The sequence below is a fragment of the Cynara cardunculus genome (assembly GCF_001531365.2).
Source record: "Cynara cardunculus var. scolymus isolate 2C chromosome LG 1, CcrdV1, whole genome shotgun sequence".
Taxonomy (NCBI): Eukaryota; Viridiplantae; Streptophyta; class Magnoliopsida; order Asterales; family Asteraceae; genus Cynara; species Cynara cardunculus.
Window position 1 is genome coordinate 42,838,985 of NC_037528.1, and position 20,075 is coordinate 42,859,059.

At 35.3% G+C, this 20,075-nt stretch overlaps 1 protein-coding gene across 1 annotated transcript in view; it reads right to left on the reverse strand.

Moving 5' to 3' along the window:
• Positions 1 to 7,624: 7,624 nt before the first annotated feature.
• Positions 7,625 to 20,075, reverse strand: part of LOC112506138 (ABC transporter G family member 12-like) — a 48,827-nt gene continuing 36,376 nt past the window's right edge. The window contains exons 7-9 of the mRNA XM_025110168.1: positions 10,014 to 10,286; positions 9,472 to 9,579; positions 7,625 to 7,975 (exon numbers count right to left, since the gene is read on the reverse strand). Of these exons, the coding sequence (XP_024965936.1) occupies positions 7,625 to 7,975; positions 9,472 to 9,579; positions 10,014 to 10,286 (732 nt within the window). The remainder of the gene's footprint in view (positions 7,976 to 9,471; positions 9,580 to 10,013; positions 10,287 to 20,075) is intronic.

Consider the following 20,075-nt stretch of genomic DNA (forward strand, 5'->3'; position numbering starts at 1 on the left):
CTCATGTATGTATGTATGTATATATGTATATATATATATATATACACACACACACTACTTTATAATGTATCTAAGCAAAAAAAAAAAACTCTCAAATACAACTATTAAGGCCTTGTGTACTCCCTTCTTAAGCATATAATTGAAAAATCTCTTAATTAGAAACTATAATGCATAAGGTACAAATGTTTAAAACATACCCTTTGTATAGTGAAAATGTCAGGTTTATTTTACCATATTTACATGAAAAAGATAATTTGTGTCTTCCCAAAACAATTACAAACCCTAATTGTTTCCTCTTTTGAACTCAAATTCAAATTCAATGTGTCTTTCCTCTCTTGAACCCATATCCAAATTCAAATTCAAAGCACAATAGGCTTTCAGATTCTAGCTCATTCCTAAGACCATCTTTACTCACAATCCTTTATAACCCAATCTCGATTAAAATATTACTTTATCTCCCATTCACCTATACAATCTTCAACTTCAATTCAATCTTACTTCTTTTATCATTTAACTACAATTCTCTCCAATCCAATCTAATCTAAAATATTATTTTGTAACAGTCATATATTTAACTATATATATATATATATATATATAATTATTAACTTTTAGTTTTAGGTAGAAGAATAGAATAAACGGACCATTACATATTTTAAAACGTAATTATAATTATAAAAAAACTTACCATACAATTGAAATTAAATAAAACAAGTCATAAAAATAAGTACGAAATTACATATCTGAAATATATAAATAAGCGTAGTTAATTATCATGACCGAATTTTTGCCATATATGCTCAATCAAATCATTTTTTTATAGCATTATGAGCTTCCCTATTGCGAAGTTGTTCTTTGTTAGCCATATAACGAGATAGGTTTAAAATCCATTCAGTAGAGAATTTAGTTGATTGACCATCATCTTCTGTAGAAATTCCTCGTGGTTGATTTGTGGGCATGTCGTTAAGAAACTCAGTAGGATCATAATAATTTTGGCATGTATCTCGTTTGTCTTCAACTATCATATTATGCATGATGATACAAGCTATCATAATTCGTCCCATTATATGTTTGTTTCAAACAAGACATGGTTGTCGAATAAATGCAAAATGATCTTGTAAAACTCCAAATGCTCGCTCAACATCTTTTCTGCATGCCTCTTGAACTTGAGCAAACAACTTGTGCTTCTGCATTTAAGGAGATGTAAATGGCTTGACAAATGCAGCCCATGAAGGATATATGCCATCAGTGAGATAATATGTCCTATCATTTTCGTGACCATTCACGACATAACTAACTTTTGGTGATCGACTTGCCAATACATCATCAAAAACAGGAGATTGTTGGAGTACATTAATATCATTAAGTGAACCTGGGGTTCCAAAGAAAACATGTCATATCCATAAGTCATATGATGCAACGACTTCCAAAATTATTGTTAGCTTTCCACTGCTTCCGGCATATTGTCCAACCCATGCACTTGTATAATTTTTCCATTCCCAATGCATGCAGTTAATACTACCTATCATACCCGGAAATCCACATTGATCTCCAGCGTAGAGTAGTCTTGCCAAGTCAATTTCTTTAGGCTTTCTAAGGTACATGTCAACAAAACATGAGATGGTACCATCTACGAAGTGCATGAGATATCCCTTTTGTGGATCCACTTATTCTCAAATATTCGTCAACTGAATCAACTGATGCCCATATGCCAACACCCTCATGGCCGCATTATATTTTTGCAATGGTGAAAGACTTTGTCTACTCATGGCATCAACTCTTTGTGGAAAATATTAGTCATTAGCAGTAACATCATCCTATATACGACATAATAAAGGTCTTCGCATTCAAAATCTTCTTTAGAAGATAAACTGGTCATACGTTGGATTATCGATAAAATAGTCTTCCATCAAACGTACTTCTCCCATCTCACGTTGCCTATCACGATACTTCTACTTGCTCTTGGAGGTTGATAACCTATGAACATATTGGATAAGTTTATGACCATATCCCGATGATGCGATCAAGTTGTTGGTTTTCTTGAACAACTCGTGATTGTCATTCATCAAATTCGTCTACTGATTCTGGTGAAGAGTATTCATTATGAGACATTTTAGTGAATGTATGAGGAAAATTGTATGTATAAGTCTTTGTTGAAAGACAACAAATATATAAGACATTATTGGGAGAAAATGGCATGTGAACCTGAGTGAAAAAAATAACACATTATTGGGAGACAATGACATGTGAACCTAAGTGAAAGAGACCTGTCATTATTGGGAGACAATGACATGTGAACCTGAGTGAAAGAGACAACACATTATTGGGATACAATGGCATGTGAACCTGAGTGAAAAAGACCTGTCATTATTGGGAGACAATAGCATGTGAACCTGAGTGAAGGAGACAACACATTATTAGGAGACAATAACATGTGAACCCGAGTGAAAGAGATCTATCATTATTGGGAGGCAATGGCATGTGAACCATTCATTTTAACATAAAACTAAACTTCAGATAACACACTTGAAAAACAAGTAACAAACAGATACACAAAATAATAAATTACATATGGAAAATTCTAAATTCCAAATAAACCACTATTCATACAACATTTTCAAAAGACGTTATTTCTACGCCTACTCTCCTAGTGACAGGTTTTCTTTCACCAACAATATACCTAAATTCTTGTGGTATTCTCACTAATTCTTGTTGTGTTCTTTTCTTTTTCAAATTCAAGTCTTTTGGTCATGATTTCAACCTCACTGTTTCTTATGATGTTCAATGCAAAAATTTTTATTGAATAGTCAAGAGCTAAAGGAGATTGTGATGCCTTACCTTTTCTTTTCTCTTTGCCGCATCTCCACCCATAGGACGTTGAACTGTAAAACCACCAACAGTCCTTCTTCTGAAGTTCTTGATCTTTTTGTGCTTCCACCACTTTCTTCATTATCCACTTCATATTCTGCGCTGAGAAAGTGTCATGGCACGTTCTAACTGTAAATCCCACTTGGAATGTTTATACATAACTTTGTTAAAAACAAGCAAGTCATTAAACTTGCTCCCACCCATCTCATAAATTGCATGAGCCTCTTTTTCAACATCTTTCATACTCATTCCGCTCTTTTTCTGTCGATATGCTTCTCTGTACGCAACAGTCCATTTGTTTGCACTTTCTTTAAGTTGTATAAAACGACCTTTCATTTGATTTATGTTCCTGATTTCTAATCCTTATGCATTTTATGCTCGAGTTTTATCATAGTATTCTTTCACTCTTGACTAAAATGTCCGTGTCTTCTACTTTTGCCTTGAGTAGGTTCTTCACTAACGTAGGTCCATGATAACATCAACACCATATCTTCTTTGATTTTTATTTATCGGCTCTTGGACTCTTTTACGGTGTTTGGGTATTTTTAGGGGTAGGAACTTGATTATCATAGATGAAAAATTCAGAGTTTTCATATTGTGTGTTTGGGTGATACTGGGAGTTATCAGGATGTTGAGAATTTGAATTTTTTTTTGGAAGTTTGGATCCATAGTAGAAAATTGAAAAGTTTTTTTTAGAATTTACAAGATAACGAGAGGATTGAAATGGAGAGAAATATTGGTGTCATGAAAATATGTAAATATGGGGCTCTATTTTTAGGGAATCGAAAATCATGAATTTTGGTATACTTATTATGTATTATTTATTATATTTTCACTTGGGATTTATGATGGTTAGACTACCAAGTAGGCACTAAGAAGTTTGGGTCTTGAGGTGATACCTTTATGGTAGGCAGTAAGAACCATAAAGCTTGAGGTGTTACCTTGAGTGTAGGCACTAAGTTTTTGTGAGGCTTGAGGTGTTATCCAAAGAGATAGACACTAAGGTCAACTTAATCTTGAATTGAAACTTGTTAAGAGTCACTAGGTACTTGAACCTTATGATTACTTATGGACACCCAATCCCATTGGATGAGGAGCATACTCTTGTATCTCGCTACTCTCAATGGATATGGGTATCTCCCCTTAATTCCAAAACGACGTTATGTTTGGTTCACAAATGGTTATGATTATTAATTGTTTTGTGATTGCCTACTTTATGTTCATGCTCACTAGGATTTTTGGCCTAATGCTTGTTTGGTGTCGGTATGTATCTTAGGTTCAAAAGGTGGGGATGCATAGGTGTCCCTTTACCAATCTTAGGGAGCTTATGAAGCATTTTGAGACGCCATTGTTTAAAGTATTTTGGTGGTTTTGGTGACACCCAAATGTAATCTCATTTCTTTAAGGAATTAGATAAGGCAGTTGTTACCCTTAAACCTATTTGTTTAAATTATAACTAACTAGCGTGTTTAAGTTCTCGTTTTTGGGATGGGCTCGTATTCTGATATTTTAATACCACATATCCAGTTTATTTGGAAATTTTTGTTGTCCCATTTTTGGGATGTTATAGAATTGAAGCAGTCCACATGAACTGCTTGTATTTAGCTACGTGTTCATTAGCATCTGAGATACTAGAGTATATGGGGTTAATGGCTAACATGTTGTATTTTTGGGGATATAAACTAGTATATGTGGTCATCAAAAGAAGATGCTTGAAAATCAGTGCAAGGTTCCACGTCTACTGAGACGATAACCCTTGGAAGTTTAGATAACCACGTTTGAAGTTTTTTATTTTGTACCTTCAGAATTTTAGGCGATGAGGTGTTACATCGTCTTGGTTACTCGTTGGTTGTGGGATGGATTCAAGAGGAGGAGTTATTCTAGAGCCTTGGGCGTTAAGTTCAATTATCACAAAAAACCGTTTATGTGCGACATTCAAAATAATCCTGGACATCGGAGGTGGAAAATGGAAGACTAGGGATCAGAAATCTTGTACTAGGTATAGTTGTCATGGATATCGACGACAGCGGAACAGTGGCTTGAAGAAAAAAATCATATGCGGTGGACATGATGGAAAAGGGGGTAGAATTTGAGTTTGTGGATTCGTGGTTGTGGTATCAAGAAATGGAGCTTCAGTGTACGAAGGCATATTAAAGGAACTCCATGGGAAAGATTGAGAAAAAGACGGTCCCACAACATTTAAAGAATTAGGCGTTGTTCTTTGTAGGAAATTGTTGTTTTGCTCAACTAAACGAGCTATTTGCTAGCGATCATCTTTTATTTCCGCTTATAGTAAAGCAATGATATCTTGTTGATTACCTGTAGAAGCCATTCCTACACATAAAATGAAAATGTAAGCCTGAAAAAAGCGTTTTTATTTCAAACGAGAATCTCTAGTTGTAGCTCCTTGGTGGGTGCCAAACTATTTATGCCAAAAATTACACAAGTGAAAATATAAATGAGACAAGAGATTTGATGATGCGGAAAACCCTGTTGAAAGTAGGGACGTTGTCCTTAATAACAACGATTACAATGATAGGTCGTGGATAACCACGAACTGACGTGCGTAAACTTAAGAAAATACCATCAGTATCTTTGAAAATGTCTAACAAGTTGTTCTTTGTGCTATAGTTTCTGTTCTTGTGGGTAGATGTGATCAAATCGAATTGAAAGAGCTTAGTCGTTTTTTGCTCGGATGTGCTTGGTCTTCTTATAGGTGTTTCTAGTAACGTTGAAAACAGTCATCTTTAAATGATCTTTAATATGATAGCAGTTGAGTCTTAATGGTGTATTTGAATGTCAGTCGTTGGTTATTCCTAGTGCATCAATGAAGTGAATCCAGGTAATTAATCTTCAAGACCTATAATAAATGACAAAAATAACGGTTTTCAAAGATAAATAAATGTTAGTAGCTATGAGTTATTTTAAGCTCAAGGGCAAAATAGTCATCTTGCCATTTTTCTCTATTTTTCATCCATAGCTATGAGCTCATCCTTGGCATCAAGCTCATATGTTTTGGCTTCTCTTATGATGTTTGTCTTCTTTCTCCTTGAGTTGAGGAGTTGTTGGGTGATCTCATATTTCTTCTTAGGTTTTTCTTCATATGTTTGGAACGATCCTTCTAGTTGTTTGATCATCATTTCTTCAAAATCTTTCTTTAATTGTCACAACGCTTAGTTTAAACTTGGAATCTAGTGAATAGAGTATGATCTTCTCCATGAATTCATCCAAGTTGTCTCCAACTTATCTCCATTTCTCTTCATTTCATCAGAGAACTTGGATGATTTCATATACAATGATTCAAATTCACCTCTTTGACGGCATACATTTTTCACTTGTTCCGCTCCTTTATGAGATGTTGTAATTTCTCCCATGCTTCTATGAAGGTTGCACCAGGACTTTTCTCAAAACCATCATCTTCTAATGCTTAATAGATGAAGGAGAAATCTTTCTTGTCCCTCTTTCTCATATCCCTCAAATCACCTTTTGTGCATTGGTAAAAGACGTCATTTTTTGGTACACTAGTACTAGGGATGTTCACAGTGTGGTTTAGGGCCAAACCGCAAACTGCACTGCATATGTGGTTTGAGCATTTTTCTCAAAAACCATAGTTGTTGTTTTGAATGTAGGACTTGAAATGATGTCATAACCCCTTTTTATACTACTAGTCATAACTTCAAGTCATAGGTTACTTTCCAAAACATAAATTACCCTTAACATGTACACAAACTTAATCACAAATTATTGGAGCATAATAAAGACTCATCAATGTAGCCTCTTAATTTTAAATAAATCAGACCAACTCCACTTCTTTGAAGCTCATTAATCTTCTATTTTCTAGAATAGTACTCTCATTCTTGGATTAATCTTCCACTCCATAAAATAAGTATACAATTCTACAAATTGAAGAAAAAAGTGTAAGAATTTTACAGTTTTTAGTACATTATATATTCGCATGGATTCTTCCGCTACATTCCTTTTAAATGGCACAACATACCGCAAATTAATACATGCGTGGATTTTTCGTCATGAACAGTTTAGGTTGATCGAGTGGTTACTGAAATAATTCATTTCGAATTCCAACCAAAAATGCAATCATCCTTTTCATCCAAAGTGGAAAACTATCTCTCACTACGGGGTTTGTTTAGCATGCAAAATCCAAATGGAAACATATACCCTAGTATTGATAGTTTTGCACTCGATTGTGACTCTCAAATTTTTTATCAACTATGAATTTTTGTGTTCTTCATCAATTGCAAATTGTGTAAATCGATATGAGTGCTTGTTGAGTGAAGAGGTCGTCACTTGTATTTATACTTGATTCGAGTGGGAATCGAGTTTTCTAGAGCATGTAATCTTTGTTGTCGATGTGGCATCAAATCTGTTACGAAAATCTTCACATACATGTTGAAACTCTATGATCCATTCACTAGGAGCCTTACTAACAAACTTGATAAAGTTTCAACACGTGTTGTAACACTTTAGATAACATTTGTTATTGTTTCGTCCTATAAACTTAAGTCCTATAAAATAGTTAATAAGAACGTTTAGTATTTATTGCATCCTATAAACTCAATTTTGATGTAATGGTTTCAGAAAAGAGCATAATATGAATATATGTGATGAATTGAGTAGCTCATATATTTTCATCTGTCTAAAATCCATGAATACATACACGCTTGTAACACCCAAATATATGTATATATATATATATATATATGGTTTGAAACTTGTAAAGTGAAGTTGAAATAGTAGTCTAATGAAGTGGAGAATTGAGACCCTCTTGAGAAGATAGCGAACAAACAGGTTGGTGTCTCTTTGAAGGAAAAGATGATGTCTTCCTGAAAGATGGTCTGTTGTTGAGATGTTGCAGGGCATACAATTTGCGAAACAATGGCGTGGCTCTTTCTTTGAACTTGAGTATGGCAAAGAAGAGCAATCTGTAACAGATGAGAATGGCAACAACCACTCCCAAATCCCACCACTTGGAGTGTTGAAGTGAAATCCCAAGCATGGTGGTTAGGATGAATTCACCAGCAACTTTTGGCTCCCCCCCTTCATATGGACCATCAAACACCATCCCAATCATGTCGTTCTTGTAAGCTCCCTACCACATTCAGTTATACAAAATCTATGTTATAACACTAATTAACAAATCATGTGTGCTAAGAGGATATCATTAGTATATAATGGGGTATTTTACACTCATTTTATACGGTTTTTATGTGAACTATAGTTTTTGTTAAGGTTTCATGGTTACAAATGTATGAAATTCATGTATTTTTTTTACTTTATTTTATTGTATATTAGATTTATGATTTTTTAAGTTTTAATAAATTTAACTTTATGTATTCAGTTTATATAAATTCATATGAATTTTCTTTACTAATATTGTAGATGTTTCTTTATATTTAATTGAATGTTTGTTTAAGTTAATATGTAAATATAACTTAATTCAAAATCAGTTATGAACAATTTTGTTTCTGTTAAATCTTAAAACAATATTATAATATAGGGAAAGTTTAAAAAAACTGAACAAGTTCTCATTTTGAATAATTTTGCCCCTAAGCTATTGTTTTTTTAATAAAAAATTATTAAACTGTTTTATTATAAATGATTATGTCTCCGAACTATTTTTTCATTTAAAAATCATTAAACTTTCATATTTTGGATGATTAAGACCTTGAATTTAAAATAAAAACCATTGAACTTTTCCTAGTCAGAAAAAATAATTTTTTTGTGTTAAAAGGATGTAGGTAACCTATTTGTAAAAGTGTGATGTTTATTCTTAAACAAATGTTTAAGGATTTAATCAATTAAAATAATAAAGTTTAATGGTTTATTTAAAAAAAAGTTTAATGATTTTTTATTCAAAAAAATAGTTTAAGTACTTAATCATTTAAAATATAAAACTTTGTTTGTTTTTTTTTGAAATTTGTACCTGTAATATAATATATCAAGTTATTATAGAAATTTAAGTATTTGGGTATAATTTGTAAACTTAATAAATATATAAATATTAATAAACAAAATTTATATACATAATACATGAATATATATATATATATATATATATATATATATATATAAAGGAACGATCAAATGCAAATCACCCATATTTATACAAACCGTGCAAACTACCCTTATCCGTCGATTTTATTGTATAATTTAATGATTTTGTTTCATGAAATTGTTTAATATTATGAAATTGTTTCATATAATACTTTTCTAGAGGAAATTGTTTCATATATGATCATGAAATTGTTTCATATAATATTTATGAAATTTTAATGAAACTGTTTCATGTATTTCTTTAAAATTAGTATAATGATTGTGATAATATCCATGATTAATACCCTCCACAATAAAAATTATTAATCAACCTCTCATAATTACAAAGAAAAATGAAAAAACTAGAAAAAAATAAAAAATTATGATTGGTTGAATGAGTTTTGTACGGTTTTATACAAATAATATGGTTTGCAAAGTAAACCTCCTATATATCTATATATATATATATATATTTATTATTTTGATTTAAGAAATGGCATAATAGGTTGAAGAAAAAATGGTTGGAGATGATCTAAATTCATAGAAAATTACCTGTAATGCCCATGACATAGAATTGATGTAGGAAACTGGATATCGCCAAAATAGCTTCGGAAGATCAGGAAGCAGACGGAAGAACCCGGCAGTCATCATCATAATACCCTGCAAAACAAAGATAATATACATATACATAATATATATATATATATATATATGTGTGTGTAATTTGTAAAGTTATAATATAGAAACAAGGGACGGTTCAAATAAGACAAAAATGTTGAGAATGCAAGAACAAAATTTTCATATATGAATGATTGGCAAACCTAAAAAAGAATTCATTTGAATATACATGTATGAAATCACATTTATTTATCTACTTTTTTACCAATTATTCACATATGAAGATGCACATGAAAACGTACGTCACTTTTACCAAATGATTCGTATGTTCTTAACATCGTTGTCTTTCTTATTTGATCCTCCATATATATGGATATTACTAAAAACCTATTTAATTATAAATAAATATGAACATACTAAGAATATCCCATGTTTATGTAAGAAATAGTATTGTAATTGGTTGGAGATGTTCTTACAATGAAGCCTGCACCAACGATGATCCCCATCATGAAGTTGGGAACAAGTGAAGCAACAACCATCATGCAGCTTTCTACGACCGCAATGGAGAATAGAAGATCAAGACAGGCATACAAAATACGGGAGAAACCCGATTGGAATTTCACCATGTTATACGTTACGATTGCAGTAACGAACGACATCATCGTCAAGAAGGGGAAGGAAGATATGAAGTTTGAAATTATAAACACGCCTACTCCATAGTGTCCATTAAGCCTTTCTCTATGGAAGATCTGTTTAATTATTTATATATGCCACACAACAAAGACAACTTAAAAGATAACCCAAACATATGGTGATGCCATAAATCTTTTACTAAAAGAGGTAATTATAACAAAATCGACTTTAAAGAATTATAGAACTTACATTTATAAAACCAAGAAATAAGACGTGAGGACATATTTTGGATATTCTAACAAGTTTTTTTGTACACTAAACGATGTTTCCATCTATGTGGTTTGTGAAAATTTGCGATTCCCGTTCTTACCTTTTTAAAATTACAAATTCCGTCCCTATGGTTTATAATGCATTGATGTTTTTGTCCATGTGGTATACAATTCAATTGTTGTTTTCATCCTCGTGGTATAAAACTCATTGTTGTTTTTTACCTCATAATCAATATAAAATTCATTGTTGTTTTTCACCTCATAATCAATGGTAAACCACTTACAGAGTTAGCTAGCCTCGGGGACGAAAATATCAATGAATGCAAACTAGACAGACAAAAAGCCTTAATTTCAAAAGCATAAGCACAAAATTCGCAATTTTTTAACAAACCACAAGTACGAAAAAAGTTGTTTAATCTGAAGTGTGTTATTATTGGACACTTTTCAGATGTGTACCATGAACAACTCTTTTTTAGGACACATGTTTTTATAAGACATTTTTTTTCCAAATAACGTCATATAAAAACATTAATAAAATGTTTTATTCGAAAATTATCCTAAAAACTTTTTGGGAGTCTAAAAGCATGGCATATCAACTTATTGTAACTAACTTGTATATGATGCATAATTTTTTGGTCTAATAAGAAATCTATATATTATGAAATTTAGACATATAATATGATGTTGAAAGAGAGTAATCCCTTGATCTTCCAAAAATCTTCAAGTAGTACTAATGGTAGGCTAGCAATCTGATACCGTGACGGAAAGTGTACAACTCTAACTTTGCCTCGAGCGATCTTTTCACGAACAAAGTGAATATCCATCTCAATGTGTTAGTGCGCTAATGTTGAACCATTTGCCCGATAAATAGATAGCACTAATGTTATCACAATATACCAAGGTAGCCTTTTGAATAGGAAATCGAAGCTCAAGAAGAAACTAAGCCAACACGATTCAGAGAACACATTGGCAACCCCCCAGTATTCTGCCTCAAACACTCGATCATGAGAGCATGAGTTGCCACTTTGCTGACCATGAGACAAAGGCTCGAATGATGTGGTTAGAACAATGTCATCCACGTATAAGAATAAATAAGCTACATCCTGACCATGGGCATAGATGAAAAGAGAATGATCTGAGGTGCTCGGTGAGAACCCTATAGTCGCTAGAAACTCCGTAAAACGGGTGTACCATGCTCGGGGGCTTGCTTGAGCCCATATAAATACTTTTTAAGCAAACAAACATAGTCTGGGTGAACCAGGTCACGAAAACCAAATGGTTGACACATGTAAACAGTCTCCTTAAGGTTTCCATGTCAAAATACATTCTTCACGTCAAGTTGGTGGATACGCCATGACTTCGACATATCTAGACTAAGAACCGTACGGATGCTACCAGCTTCACAACTGGACTGAAAGTCTCCTCGCAATCCATGCCCTCTTGTTGAGTGTTGCCATCACCTACAATGCGGGTCATATGCCTCTCGAAAGAACTGTCAGCATGCTCTTTATGAGCAAAAATCCACATAGATCTGAAAACATTGACATTAGGAGGACAGGGCACCAACTCCCACTTTTTATTTTTAATAAGAGCATTGAATTCATCGTCCATGGCCAGTTTTCGATTAACATCATGTAAGGCCGACAATGGGTCACGAGGTAAAAGGGAACGTGAGAATGTAGAGTGGATATTAAACGGAATTTTGGGTTTGAAAATGTCACTTTGGCTTTGCGTGATCGGACGTGGTGGAGGTGGTGGTTTTCCACGGGTTAGAGAAACCGGAGAAGCTGCTGTAGGCGGGCTTATTGGGTTGCTGGTTGTGGGAAGGGGTGATGGGGAAGTTGGGCTTGTGTTTGTCGTGCTCATGGATTGATCTATAGGCTCATGAGATGTAGACGTAACTAGAGATGATGGAGAAAATATGGTGAAAAACCATATTCTAAGAACTCATAAGAAAGTGTGGTGATGAAGAGTGCATAGTGGCAAATGGGAATTTGTTTCATCAAACACTACATTGCAGCATATGATGATCTTTCGAGAAGAAAGGTCGTAACGTTTGTAGCCGTGGTGGATGGATGGATAACCCAAGAATACACACAGGGTTGATCGGGCTTGGATTTTATCTGTGTTAGTGGAGGGAATGAGGGGAAAACACAAACACCCGAAAACACGAAGATGGGTATATGAAGGATCCTTTTGATTGAGGACTTTAAGAGGAGAATGAGATTCTAATTGCTTGTTAGGAAGTATGTTTAAGAGATGGGTCCGTTTGCAAGACGTAAGGCCAAAACGTGGGCGAAAGAGACACATGAACAAGAAGAGTACGGATCATGTTGTTAAGAATACGAATTTCATGTTCAGATTTACCATTTTAGGAAGACGTGTACGGGCAAGAAAAACGAATCGAGATGCCATTAGTTTTACATAATTCATGCATTCGAGCATTGTCATTCCACTCCCATTATCACATAGAAGAGATTTAATAGTGAGCTCAAATTGTTTTTGGACAAATCGTTTAAAGCCACAAAAAATTGAGAATACTTGCGACTTATTAGATAACAGAAAAGTCCAAACGAAGTTTGTGTAATCATCTAAAAATACCAGATAGTATCGACGACCCATAGCACTTAAAACGAGAGACGTCTAAATGTCACTATGTAGAATATCAACTGGCATACATGTGGTAGAATTAGAAGAAACAAATGGTAATTTAATATTCTTGCCAAGGCAACACGAAGAACATAAATCTAAAAAACTAGATGGGTTACAATTAATAAACTTATTATGACGAAAAGAATTAAATATAAGTGCTCTTGGTAACCTAAACGTTGATGCCACAAAGAAGGAGTGACACCCACATTGGTAGAAAAGGATTTCTAGAGAAGTTAATAAGTCTTTCTTTAGAAATGGGCTTTGAACAAGTTGGTGGACTCATGGTGGGGGTCTTGAGTGGAAGGCCCAACACATACGCGCGCGCATGGCCGACGCTGAGGCCGAGGGTGCGGGATTCGCGAAGGTGGCGCGATGAGGTGCACTTTGCACTTCGCATGCCGCATCAGAGCAGAAGGAGCCTCGCCCCAAGCTCCGAGTATATTTTTGATACAAAGTCGAGAGGAGAAGAAAATAACTTATTCTTCATAAAGATAAAATTCGGATTTGACTGAGTCTAATCACATTTGAGATAATGATTCGGTTGGAAAAAATTCTCACCATGATCTGCGATTTTTTGGGAGGTGATCATGGAGAGTTTTAGGGTTTTCACCCAGTATTTATACTGGGTTAAAGCCATCTCAAAATTCATAAAAAAAAAACCAAACAGTTATTTCTTCCTCTCATCGTTGCTTCCGAATCTTCTTTTCTCTCTACCGATTTTTTAATCGACCGTGCTCTATATTCGTTTTTTTATCGCTGTTCATAAATGAATCGTATACTGCATTAAATCCTGGGGCTTTGCGACTAGCAGACTCACAGCATGTTTAGAGTGGTCGTATAAAACCTTAAAGGACAGGTTTTTCCGTGCAGATTACAATTCGAATCGACATTTTAATCAGGTTGGTTTTTGTATTTTGGCATTGCATTTAATTTTCTGTTCACTATGTGAACAACTTTGTTTCTACTTCTTTCTTTCATTGAACCTATCGCGAAGGATAGATTCAATCTGTGTGAATTGACACTTTGTTGAGGTGTTGTGGGTTCTGAACGTTAAAAGCTTTAACTTTGTGCATTAAAGATTTAAAGTTTTTATAAAAATTAAAACTTTATTTTGTTTCATCTATCTTACTCAAATATTTTTTTCAACATTATTTAAGGTTTTAAAACATAATGGACACCAGAAACTACCGTATTATTAATCAAGATATGATGAAACTCAAGAAGTTTGACGGGTCGAGTTACACTCATTGGGCAGACAAAGTAAAGTTCATGTTGATGGTGGTAAAACTCTACTATGTTCTGGACCCAAGCCTCCCACCTATTCCTGAAAATCCGGTCCCTGAAGTAGGGTAACAGCCGGATCTTCAAAGAATTGTTGATCTGGAAAAACTGAGAAGGATCTGCAAGGAAGAGGAAACTCTTGCTTGTGGACATATTAAGAATGCTATGTCAGATCGTCTGTATGATATGTATTCCCTGATTACGTGCCCTAGAGAGTTGTGGAAAGCATTGGAATTCAAATACAAGTCATAAGAAGATGGCACTAACAAGTATCTTGTGTCTCAATATTTGAGATTTCAAATGGTTGATGAAAAACCGATTCTGGAGCTACTGCATGAGCTCCAATTTTTAGTAAATAAACTGCCTCCATTTTGGAAAGATTTCAAATGCTTTCTATTGTTATTCCTTAAAATTTTCCAAGTACGGGCAGTGATTGACAAACTGCCTCCATCTTGGAAAGATTTTTCTATTAGAATGATGCATAAAATCGAAGATTATTCTTTGGATGATTTTCTAAAACATCTTCGAATCGAGGAAGAGGCATGTAATCGGGACAAGAGAGGCAAAACTTTGATGAATGCCAACAGTGTGCAGGCTGGAGGAAAGGGTAAGGGAAGGGTCGGAGGTCCAAACAGAAAGTGGAACTTGGGTCCACAAAAGAAGAGTTTCAAGAGATCTGGTAATCAATCAAACCCGGGGCAGAAATTTAAGAGGGTCAGAAGATGTCACGTCAGCGAAGATACGGAACACTATGCTCGTGAATGCAAGGACAGAAAGTCCAGACCCCCTGCTGCTAATTCTGTTGAGGGGATTCAACACCTTGTGGCGAATCTCCACATGGAAGAGATTGATATGATCTTAGAGGCCTCTACAAGAATTGTGGCTCGTACTTGGACTCTGGAGCCATTGTTCATGCTTGTGACTCCAGGTCCAAGTTTGTTGAATATGGACCGGTTCGAGATGGGAAGCAAGTGATAGTTGCTAACAACGGTCATGCGGATGTCGTTGGAATGGGTACCGTACTACTGAAGTTCACTTCCGGCAAGACCGTCACTCTCTGAAATGTTCTTCACGTGCCTTCCATTAACAAGAGCCTCATTTCTACAAGAAAACTCGATGAAAACGGGTTTGGAATAAATATAGAGGCAAGGAAGCTCGTGATTTACAAGAGGAATACGTTCATTGGAAATGGATACTACCAGTTGGGTATGTATCGCCTGAATCTGAGTGAGGATGGTAATGAGGAGGTAGGAACTAGTGATTCAGTAGGTAGCAATGTTTTAACCACGTCTGAAGACGTTTCAAAATTTTCCGTTTCTATGATTAAAGGTGATGTAATCCCTCATGATTTTAATAAATTTGCTTCTTTGGATTATTCTGTTTGTTCTATTTCTTTATGGCATATACGTCTTGCGCATACAAATGTAAAAAATATTGAAAAGATGCATAATAAAAGATTAATCAAAATTGATAACAAAGATTTTGGAAAATGTGAACCTTGTGTAAAATCAAAGTTTATAAAGAAACCTTTTCCTTCTGTTAAAAGGGACACATCAATTTTAGAGTTGATTCATTATGATATTTGTGAATTAAATGGAATACTTACTGGAGGAGGTAAAATGTATTTCATTACTTTTTGTGATGACTTCAGTCGTTTTTTACAAGTTTATTTGTTACACTCAAAAGATGAAGCTTTTGAAGCCTTTAAAACTCTATAAAGCTAAAGTCGAAAATCAACTCGAAAAACGGATAAAAATACTTCGATCAGGCAGAGGTGGTGAATATTTTAATAGAGAATTCGATACATTCTGTGAAGAGAATGGTATCAAACATGAACGGACCTCATCATTTATTCCTCAACAAAATGGCTTGGCAGAACGAAAGAACCGAACCCTTGTTGAAATGGTCAACTATAGATTGAACCAATCAGGGTTGCCTAACAATCTCTGGGGAAAAGCCCTGTTGACGGCTTGTCATATTCATAACCGAATCACTAGTCGTGTGATTCCAACCAGTCCATATGAGCTCTGGAGAGGTGGAAAACCAAATTTGAACTATCTAAGAGTTTAGGAATGTATTGCATACTATCAAACTCCTGATCCAAAAAGATCTAAATTAGGAGTCCGTGCTATTAAGAGCATATTCGTTGGATATGCAGTAAATAACAAGGCTTATAGATTATTGGACAAAGAGTCAGGAGTCATAGTAGAATCCAGGGATGTGGAGTTCTTTGAAGATAGATTTTCAGAAGATGCTGAAAGATCAGAACCAACATTGGCCTCTAATCCCTCTTGTTCATCTCGTGCTAGTTCCAAAACCTCTATAGAGGCGGACGAACCACAAAGACGCACAAGAGTGAAAAAAGAGAAAAATCTGGGAAATGACTTTTTTTCATATTTGGTAGAAGGGACACAAAAGAAAGTGACAATAGAGCTCATTTTCTCTATCAATACTGAAGAGGATCCCAAGACATTAAAGAGGCCATGACTTCAAGGAATGCTCCAATGTGGAAAGAAGCAATAAATGATGAGATGGACTCCATCTTAGGTAATGGAACTTGGGTGCTGGCAAATTTGCCCACAGAGGTGAATCCCATCAGTTCCAATTGGATATTCAAAAGAAAGATGCACCTTGATGGTTCAATATCTTCCTTCAAGGCTAGATTGGTGGCAAAAGGATATAGAAAGAAAGAGGGAGTCAATTATTTCGACACCTATGCTCCAGTTGCTAGAATTAGTTCCATTCGAACTCTTATAGAAATTTCTGCCATAAAAGGACTGTATATTCACCAAATAGACGTGAAAACATCTTTCTTGAATGGTTATTTAAGCGAGGAGGTTTACATGGAGCAACCTGAAGGATTTGTAATACCCGGACAAGATAATAAAGTGTGTAAACTTGTTAAATCTCTATACGGGTTAAAACAAGCTCCTAAATAGTGGCACGAAAGGTTTGATACGACTATCACATCTTTCGGGTTCCGAGATAATGGGGCCGACCGATGCATCTACTCAAAATGCACGATAGGGTACACTGTGGTAATATGTCTTTATGTTGATGATATGTCGATCATCGGAACCAATCTAGATGGTATTCTTGAGATAAAAGGGTACTTATCCTCGAACTTTAAGATGAAAGATCTTGGAGAAGTAGATACCATTCTTGGGATAAATATCAAAAGGTCAGCATCTCAAATCTCTCTATATCAATCTCACTACATAGAGAAGATACTGACAAAGTTTGAACATTTGAATATAAAGGAGTTTAACACTCCATTTGATTCAAGTGTAAAACTCGATAAAAATACTGTAGAGCAGTGGCTCAACTAGAATATGCTAGTGCAATAGGATGCATGATGTATGCAATGCATTGCACTAGACCGTATATTGCTTTTGTTGTGAGTAGACTGAGTCAATATACCAAGAATCCGAGTTCAGATCACTGGAAAGCAATTGGCAGAGTATTGGGCTACTTGAAAAGAACCCAAGAACTAGAGTTGACATACTTTACGCATCCAGGAATCTTGGAGGGATATTCCGATGCCAGTTGGATAAATCACTCAAGTGATTCTAAATCCACAAGTGGATGGATTTATACTCTTACTGGAGGGGTGATTTCTTGGGCGAGCAAGAAACAAACGTGTGTCGCCCATTCGACTATGGAAGTCGAATTCATTGCCCTAGCGGCAGCGGGAAAAGAGGTCGAATGGATTAGAGATTTATTGACAGATATCCATTTATGGCCTCGACCAACTCCTTCTATTTTCATGTATTGTGACAATGAGGCCACACTGTCAAAAGTATACAATGCCATATAAAATGGGAAGTCGCGACACATAGGTCTCCGACACAACTACGTGAGACAACTTATTGGTGATGGTACCATAAGTATTGTGTTTGTCAAGTCTTGTGGGAACTTGGTAGATCCACTAACGAAGCCTCTGACGAGAGACTTGGTAGGGTCAACAACCAGAGACATGGGTCTTAAGCCACATAGAATTAGTTAGTAATGGAAACCCAACTCGGATATAGTGTTCCTATCTACCAAGTTTAAAGGGTAACAACAAGTCACTTGACTGATAGAAGGTACTATCAAATGATAGATCCATATAAGGTGAAAGATAGTACGGTGTTGTCGAGAACAAGGATGAGTTAATTTCTTAACAAAGTTTAGAGGCATCTTAACAATGAAGATGTTATAGAACTTTGCCTATATGACTTAGAGGTGGTGATGCCTCAAAAGAAGAGTAGTGGTTTCTCTTATAGTAAGTCATGAAACAGGGTTTATCGCATGGCCATATTAGCACTCAGTGAGAGAGCAAGCTTTGATAGATGAAGTGTGTAAGTAAGCCGGAGTGGTTGCAAGATTCAAGGTTTAAATCCTAAGGATACCATTGGATTGATCCCTTCTTGCATATTTACATTAAACAAGGTTTAATCTTAATGACACCACTGTAACATTATCTACAATGAATGTCAGAAAACTTTCCAACCTAGTGGGGGATTGTTCGAAAATTTGTGGGTTGGAAGTTTGTCTTCCATCTCACATTGGTTGAAAAGGATTTTCTAGAGAAGCTTATAAGGCTTTCTCTAGAAGTGGGCTTTGAACAAGTTGGTGGACTCATGGTGGGGGTCTTGAGTGGAAGGCCCAACACACACGCACACGCGTGGCCGTGGCCGTGTCCGAGGCCGAGGGTGCGGGATTCGCGAAGGTGGCGCGAGGAGGCACACTTTGCACGTTGTATCGGAGCAGATGGAGCCTCGCCCCGAGCTCCGAGTATCTTTTTGATACAAAGTCGAGAGGAGAAGAAAATAACTGATTTTTCGTAAAGACAAAATCCGGATTTGACTGAGTCTAATCACATTTGATATAATGATTCGGTTGAGAAAAATTCTCACCATGATCTGTGATTTTTTAGGAGGTGATCATGGAGAGTTTTAGGGTTTTCACGTAGTATTTATACTGGGTTGAAGCCGTCTAAAAAACAAACAGTTATTTCTTCGTCTCATCGCTGCTTTCGAATCTTTCTTTCTTTCTACCGATTTCTGAATCGACCGTGCTCTATATTCGTTTTTTTATCGCTGTTCATAACCAAATCATATACTGCATCAAATCCTAGGGCTTTGAGACTAGCAAACTCATAGAGTGTTTAGAGTGGTCGTATAAAACCTTAAAGGACAGGTTTTTCCATGCAGATTAAAATTCGAATCGACAGTTTAACCAGGTTGGTTTTTGTATTTTGGCATTGTATTTAATTTTCTGCTCACTAAGTGAACAACTCTGCTTCTACTCCTTTCTTTCATTGAACCTATCGYGAATGATAGATTCAATCTGTGTGAATTGACACTCTGTTGAGGTGTTGTGGGTTTTGAACTCTAAAAGCTTTAATTTTGTTCGTTAAAGATTTAAAGTTTTTATAAAGATTAAAACTTTATTTTGTTTCATCTATCTTACTCGAATATTTTTTCAACAGGAAAAGTGTAAGTGGAGGAGACTTGGTTGGTGACAGGGTAGAGATCTCCTTGACTCTCACATCTCATGATGTAACATACACTTTCGCAAATACGTTGCAATTATCCCCTTTATACGTGTTTATGTGATYAAAACGTAAAATTTGGAAGCAAACCTGAATGCAATAAACTATATATGAAATAGTCGGAATCATCGTACGAGGCCCGGGGCAAAACAATTGGAAAGAAACGG